This window comes from Myotis brandtii, unplaced genomic scaffold (assembly GCF_000412655.1).
Source record: "Myotis brandtii unplaced genomic scaffold, ASM41265v1 scaffold130, whole genome shotgun sequence".
Lineage (NCBI taxonomy): Eukaryota > Metazoa > Chordata > Mammalia > Chiroptera > Vespertilionidae > Myotis > Myotis brandtii.
In genome coordinates this window covers 65,764-72,569 of record NW_005354596.1, presented here as the reverse complement: position 1 = coordinate 72,569, position 6,806 = coordinate 65,764, and the positions used below count along the sequence as shown (strand labels likewise).

The 6,806-nt window shown below is 60.2% G+C and overlaps 3 protein-coding genes across 4 annotated transcripts in view; all 3 read right to left on the bottom strand.

Annotated features, from left to right (window-relative positions):
• The window catches only part of AGER (advanced glycosylation end product-specific receptor), a 3,803-nt gene extending 1,736 nt beyond the window's left edge, over positions 1-2,067 (bottom strand). The window contains exons 1-7 of one of the 2 annotated variants that reach the window (XM_014534460.1): positions 1,610-2,067; positions 1,355-1,461; positions 1,069-1,261; positions 863-927; positions 668-755; positions 388-582; positions 169-313 (exon numbers count right to left, since the gene is read on the bottom strand). In XM_014534460.1, coding sequence (XP_014389946.1) covers positions 169-313; positions 388-582; positions 668-755; positions 863-927; positions 1,069-1,261; positions 1,355-1,461; positions 1,610-1,751 — 935 coding nt within the window. In that variant the 5' untranslated portion in view covers positions 1,752-2,067. The remainder of the gene's footprint in view (positions 1-168; positions 314-387; positions 583-667; positions 756-862; positions 928-1,068; positions 1,262-1,354; positions 1,462-1,609) is intronic. The other variant, XM_014534461.1, reaches the window with a different exon arrangement.
• Positions 2,068-2,156: 89 nt separating this feature from the next.
• PBX2 (pre-B-cell leukemia homeobox 2) lies at positions 2,157-6,800 on the bottom strand. The gene is made up of 9 exons (XM_005859840.2): positions 6,682-6,800; positions 5,788-5,861; positions 5,354-5,601; positions 5,071-5,261; positions 4,805-4,940; positions 4,548-4,701; positions 4,112-4,200; positions 3,914-4,000; positions 2,157-3,809 (listed from the first exon to the last, which is right to left on the bottom strand). The coding sequence occupies exons 1-9, from the start codon at positions 6,720-6,722 to the stop codon at positions 3,717-3,719; spliced, it is 1,113 nt and encodes a 370-aa protein (XP_005859902.1). The 5' UTR covers positions 6,723-6,800; the 3' UTR covers positions 2,157-3,716.
• Positions 6,518-6,806, bottom strand: part of NOTCH4 (notch 4) — a 29,728-nt gene continuing 29,439 nt past the window's right edge. Inside the window, exon 32 of the mRNA XM_014534506.1 lies at positions 6,518-6,653. The gene's annotated coding sequence lies outside the window, so the exon portion shown is untranslated. The remainder of the gene's footprint in view (positions 6,654-6,806) is intronic.

Below are 6,806 nucleotides of genomic sequence, written 5' to 3'. Positions count from 1 at the left end.
GGGGGAGGGGGACAGGAGGCTATTACAACCCAAGTCCATACATCTCCTAGCCTATCTTGGTCCACATCCTCAGATACCCTGTCTTCTTCCCCAGCTCCTTGCCGGCCTCTGCACGCGCTCCCTGCCCTCCCGGTTGCCAGTTACATCTCTGCCTCCCAGCCCCTCCCCAGGTCACTCACGTCCTTGACCCAGTGGATTTGAGGAGGGGGCTGGGAGGAGGCTTCACAGGTCAGGGTCACAGTACCACCAGGAGCCACTGCTCCGCCTTCCGGCTCCACCACCAGTCGGACCTCTGGAGGCACAGGCTCCGGGGCTGGGGAGGCATGAGGCTGAGAGTTACTCCGCTGTGCAGCCCAGTGGCCATACTGTCAGAAGGTACTCACCCACCTCTGGGCTCGCCCTGGACGCTGAGCTGGATGGGGGCTGTGTGCAGGGCTCTGCGCCGGGGACGGCCGGGGCTGAAGCTACAGGAGAAGGAGGGGTGGGGCGCTCCCCCCTGCGCTGGGGTCACCGTCAGCTCTGACTGGAGTGTGAAAAGCCCTGTCTCAGGGTGTCTCCTGGTCTCTTCCTTCACAGACACACCTAAGGTGGAGGGAGAGGCAGGTGTCCCAGGGCGTGTGGGGAGGGATCAGGAAAAGGCAGCTGGGAGGGGAAGCTTGGGACTCACCTTTGCCATCAGGTATCAGGGGCTTCCCGTCTAAGTGCCAGCTAAGAGTCCCTGCAGGGTAGCCCCCCTCAGACACACATGTCCCCACCTGGGGAAAGAGTGACCTCATCAGCTTTGAAAGTAAGAGACGCCACGCACACGTCCCCGGCTACCCGTCCGTCCTCAGGACCTCTCTGCTCCCCTTTCTTCCTCTACCTTATTGGGGACACCAGCCTTGAGTTCCGAGGCGGGATCGACAATTTCTGGCTTCCCAGGGATCTCTGAGGAGGGAAAACTCCAATCAAAAGCTGGGGCTTTGAAGACTCTCCCACCACCAGGGCCAGCCAAGGAGTCGTGGGCTGGGGGTGAAGGCTCTTCCTTAAACGAGGGGTGGGCCTTGGGGGAGGCCCTGGAGCCCTTACGGTAGACTCGGACTTGGTAGTTGGACTTGATCTCCTTTCCTTTCCGGCTCATGGCCCGGCACCGGAAAGTCCCCTCATCCGGGATCCCCACAGCCGGCAGGAGGAGGGAGCCATTGGGGAGGACTCGAGCCACGCTATCCCAGGGGCTCCCCTGGGGAGACAGGACCTTCCAGGCTTCTGTCCTGCCTGTGTGCTGGGGACAGAGGAGAGGCCCGAGTCACGCACGCCCTGTGGGAAAGGATCCTGAGGCTGGAGCTGGGGAGGCTGTGCCTGGAGCCCCACTTACCAGTTTCCATTCCAGCTGCTGGGGTGGTTTCCTGGGAGCACCCTTACAGTTGAGCACCAGCGGCTTCCCGATCGGGGCTGTGACGTTCTGACAGCCTGCCACTGTCCCTGGGAGAGGGCAGCAAGGTGGAGGGGCTGGAGGGAGGCGGGCTGGTGAGACTGGCACAGGGTGGGCAAGGGAACTGGACGAGCGTGAGGGTCCAGGGAAGACCTGGGAGGGGCCGAGTGCCTTCCACAGGTGGGGGCAGTGGCTCACCCCACAGACCGAGGACCAGCACCCAGGCTCCAGCCGTTGCCCCTGCCGCCATCCTGCCTCCTGTCCAGGCTCCTGGCTGTCTGCCTCTTGCTGCTGTGGCCACTGCCCTAGGTGGGGCTTGTACCCTCTCCCCTGCCCCCATCTCCCGGTCCTGTCCTGGCACAGGGAATGCTAGGAATTCATGACTCTCGGATAAGAGTCCTTCAGATACTAGAAACAGTGATCACCCCACCCCTGGCACTGCCACACTTGTGGGGGTGGGGAGTGCATCTTCTAGGGCCTCTCAGGCCCTCGGGACCCCCAACCTGACCATCAGTCTGCCGAGGGCTACCTGGTGGGCCACTGGAGCCCATCTTCGGACACAAGGCTGCCAGGCCAAAGGGTTCAGGCCAGGCTGTCTCCCATGGCAGAGGCCCGGCTGGAACATGGGGCCTGGGTGGTGAGGGCAAGGCTGGTAGACTCAGGGAAAATCCTTTTGGGCTTTTATGAAGAGAAAAGTATTTTCTTCCTGGGGATTCTTGTTTTTGAAAATAATTCTCAACTAAACCCAGGGGAAAAATTTCTTTATTTAAAACTGCTTTTTTTTTTTCCTGTGAAACTATAAGTTTACAAGTGAGGAGAGAACTGCCCAAACCCGTGCCCGTGCCTCCCGCCCCCGCCCATCAGTCCCAGCCTGCCCACAGTCCTGCTGGGTCTTTGCCGGGAGGGCTTCCCACGGTGACAGTCTGTGAAATCCTGGCGATGCTGGAGGGGTTCAGGGCCAAGGATGGGGCAGCAGTGACTTGACTTCCCTCTGTCCTCTCCCTACCCTCATGATTTTGGACTGAGAACAAAGATACCTCATTTCTGGGGAAACTGAGGGAGATACAGACACACAAGCACCCCAACCCATTCTTATTTCACAATAACCCTTCCCCCTTCTCCCCTCCAACCTGCAGAGTTAAAAAAAAAAAAGACATGTCACAGGGGAAGGTGGCACTGCCTCCAAGTGACTGTGCCCAGCCCTGCCCAAGGGGTGAGAGAGGAGGGAGAACAGGCCACCAAGCAAGCGCCCAGCTGCCTCCCCACCACGGGCAGCAGGAGCTGCCTCAGCAGCTGAGAACTCCTGGGGTTTTAAAGCAGAGGAGGGGACCTAAGTGATCTGGGGGGCGGGCGTGGCGCCCTGCTAATGTACTTCTGTGGACAGGAGCCAGCCGGGCCTCTGCACCGGTTCTGCTGGCTCCCCTTTGTCTTATCATGACCCCTTTCACTATCACCCCTAATATGGGAAAGCCAGTAATTAAGATAAAAAGAAATCAACATATAAAAACATCTACTTCCCCAAACTCAATTAAAAATGAAGAACCAACAACAAAACACCCCCAAAATACAGATGGATCCCAGGGATTTTTTCTTCCCTAAAAAAGAAGGTTCAAACCCCAAACCCAGTTAACAATTCCCAATTCCCTAAAGTAGCAGAAACTCCCTCCGAGGTAGATATCTGAGTCAGACACTCTCGTTCACCGAGCAATTCTATTGGTTTAAGATGAGCTGCATATGAGGTAATAAAGCCGCCTGGAGGGGGAGGGGTGGAGGCCTGGGGCGTGGCCAGGTCATCTGTCCAGAAGTTGTGTCCCCATTTTTGGCATCTCTGGTAGGTAGGGCAAGGCTGGCGTCTCCACAGATCCCAGAGCAGATAAGGGGTGGGGGAGGGAGAATGGGTGAAGAGAGAGAGAGAGAGAGAGAGAGAGAAAGAGAGAGGGAGAGAAACAGAATAGTTGTGTATGTGTCCATGAGAGAGAGAAACAGAATAGTCGTGTATGTGTCTATGAGAGAGAGAGGATCTGAAAGATAGGATTCTGGGTGTGTTTCTGTGTAAGAAATGGGGAGAGAAAAAGCTTGAAAAGAAGGGAAAAAAGGGGAGACAGACCCCACCTTCCCCTTAGGGGACCCCCTTCTCCTTGCCATGTAGTCAGCAACCCCAGCACTGAGTCGGCTGGGGTAGGGCGACCCCATTTGCCCTTCTCCATCTTGTGCTTCTCCTGTGTCTGGGGCTTGTCCTCTGGATGCCTTTGTCCTCTGTCAAGAGTCACCTCTGAGCCCCCACCCTGTGGCCTGAGGGGTGAGATCAGTTGGAAGTGTCGGAATGAACGCTCCCTGGCCCCTCTGTTGGGGACGTCACTGAGGACGGGGTCACAGCCTCCTGCCAGCCGCCGTTCGCCTGGAAAGAAGATAGTTGGGGTGAGGCTCTGAACCTAGTGGGGGCGGTGCTGCCGGGAAGGCACTGGTGCTGGGGAGGTGGGGGGGCTGCAGGGGTCCGCTCACCCTCATTTCCCGGGGGCTGTACATCTGGCCTCCCCCGAGACTATCTCCGTAGCCCCCGGGGCCCATCGAGTGTCGGAGTGACTCCACCTACGGCACAAAGGCAGGCATGACAGACAGTGAGACGCCTCAGAAGGAACCACTGGCGTGCTGAAGGGGGGAACCGAGTGTGTGGAACCTGCTCGGAGAGGGGCATCTGACCTGGGAGGCAGGGTACGAGTCTCCGTTGAGCCCGGGCATCCCCAGAAACATGTCTCCGGATCCTGAGAGGTTGAAAGAGCCGCCAGAGCCTTGGGGGAGCAGAGAAGGAATTAGGGACGAAAAGTCTGTGTGGCAGACAGACACACCACCGTTTCCCAAAAGCCCTGGGAACTAGCCCTGTGGGGGGTGCCGCTGCGCACACACTCCACACGGCAACACCAGCATCAAGGGCCAGCTCCCAGCCTTCCGGCCACTGGCTGGACGAGAGGCAAGACGTAACTCGGCTGGAGTGGCCTGTGTCCGACATCCCCACCCCATCTCAGCTTGGTCTCTGTTACCCCCAGAAGCCCCCACCCTATGATCCTGCCTAGATAGGAAGTGGGAACAAAAGCAGGAAGTGTGCAAAGCAGCCAGCCAGGCTGGCCGAGGGCTCCACCTGCGGAGGAAGGGGGTGTCGGGGAGCTGGTGCGGCTGTGGCCCCCCTGGGTGACAGACACGGCGGTCTTGACGGCATAGATGTTTGCCTCCTCTTGAAACTTCCCGATGTTTTTCTTATAGCGAATCCGCTTGTTGCCAAACCAGTTGGAGACCTGGGGGGTGTTGGGCAGAAAGGAGGGTCAGCTGGAGACCTTTCCCTCCGTATGACCCTCAGTCCACAGGGCCGGCGCTTCCTGCGGAAACGCCTCCGGGTACCTGAGAGACGGTGATGCCACACTTCTTGGCGAGCTCCTCCTTGGCCTCCTCACTGGGATACGGGTTACTCAGGTGGGAATAGAAATACTCATTTAGGACCTCGGTGGCCTGTTTGCTGAAGTTGCGGCGTTTCCGTCTACAGAGGAGGGAGAAGGGCGGTGAGGACTGCCGGGCCGGCAGGGTCTCTATGCTGCAGGCTCCCGGGGGCCCTGGGGGCAGCCTGGGGCTTGGAGCCGGGGCGGGCAGCCTGGGCCCCTGGGCCCCACCTGGCGTCCAGGAACCGGGAGCGCAGGATCATGACGGCCTCGCAGGTGCTCTGCTTGAGCTGCATCTGGATGGCGCTGAACTTCCGGTGGATGATGCTCACCATGCGCTCCATCTCCTTGGGTGCCACGGGCCGCGTGCGGCTCTGCTCCCTCAGCAGGTTCATGACGTGGGTCGTGAACTCGTTGCATGCCTGCAGGGGGGCCGGTGGGCTGTGAGGAGCCCTTTGGCCTTGGGGTCCCCCCTGAGGAAGCCCCGCCACCCACTCCAGCCTCCTCGCCTCACCTGCTCATACTTCTCCAGCTCCGAGTGGTAGATGTGGCGGATCTGGGCCAGCTTGCTGCGATAGTCCGAGTGTTCAATGGAGTTGTCAGGGGACACGCCGCCCCCGGAAGCTGCTGCGGCTGCAGCTGCTGCCGCTGAGCCCCCCCCTTTTTCAGGCCCAGCCACACCTTCTGCCAGAAGCATGTTGTCCAAGCGCATAAGCTGGGGGTCCACGGGCTCCTCCTCCTGGGAGCTTCGGATGCTGAGGCCTAGCGCGGGCGAGTGGACTTAGGGACCCGGGGACCCCCACACCCAGTCCTCTGCCCTCCTGAGACCCGAGTTTCTTTGGTTCCCTCCCCAGTACCCCCTGGACACCTCTCTGACCCCCACTCTCCGCAGGGCTCCACGCTGTCTAACTCTTGGCCTGAGCGTCTGGGGAACGGTTCCCTGCGTACCGGTCTTCTCCTTGATCTCACACAGGACGCTAAAGAGCGCTGGCTTCATCCGGTGGCAGTTCAGGGCGTGTTTCCTTGGAGGAACAAGAGAGAAAAGTTTAGCTACAGGAACGTGCAGGGGGACCATGAGGTGAGAGGGAGCCTGGGAACAAGAAGGCGGGTAGAAAGGGGCTGGGGGTGGATGGGGTGGGGTTCTTGGGGCGAGATCAGCTCCCAAAATGGGGACGTGGGGAAGCTGCTTGGCACCCGCCACCCAGGGAAGGTGGGGGCAGCAGGCTGAAGGCCCCGTGGGCAGCTGGGGGCTGTGGGAGACGGTCTAGAAGGGTGCAGAGGGGGAGTTTGGGGGTGACTGCAGATATGAAGGTGACTAGGTCGATTTCAGAAAAAGAGATGGAGACTGGGGAGAAGAGTCAGAGTTTGAGGTGCCAGAGAGGGGTTAGGGGTGCCGAGCTAAAGTGGAGGGATCGGCAGAGATGTGTGTGGAGGGTCCTGGGCTGAGCAGGGGTGGAGGGGGGTGAGGACACAGGGAGGCTGGGCCCTGGCCCAGAGGAGAGGCAGGAACTCTGGGGAGGGGTGTGGAGGCCCCCAGGTCTGCAGGGGAGGGTGGGCTGAGTGGAGCGTCAGGGGAGGAGCCAGAGGGGGCTCTGGAGAGGGAAGGGTGGGTCAGGGGGCTGGGGGGCCAGTGAGAGGTTAGGAGAGGGGGTGAGACCACCTGGGGTTCCCCTCCTTAAGGTTTCAGGGCCTGGGGGTGAAGAAGGGTTTGAGGAGTCACTTATCTGGGGGTTCCGGGAGCAAGGAGGAGAGAGCTGTGGGATCCTGGAGTTGGGGGGTTCGGAGACCGAGCTCGTGAATGGGCTTCTGCCGGTCTGTGGGGTGGGGGGCGGGGGCACTCACTTGGCCTGGGCCTCGTCCAGGCTCTGGTCCGTGATGGTCATTATCTGCTGCAGAATGTCCCCGATGTCCTGCTTCCCGCGGCCTCCCGGGACCCCCCCGCCACCCCCTCCGGGGTCTCCTCCACC

Coding starts and splice junctions, on each gene's coding strand:
- PBX2 (XM_005859840.2), bottom strand. CDS start 6,722: ATGACCATCACGGACCAGAGCCTGGACGAGGCCCAGGCCAA. Junction 4,201..4,547: donor GACACCCCCTTCCTCCGCAG/GTGGAGCCCTCG, acceptor TGCTCCCCCAAG/GCTCTGGCGGCTCTTTCAAC. Junction 4,001..4,111: donor ACTCGTACCCTGCCTCCCAG/GTCAGATGCCCC, acceptor TTTGTGCCGTAG/GTGGAGTCACTCCGACACTC.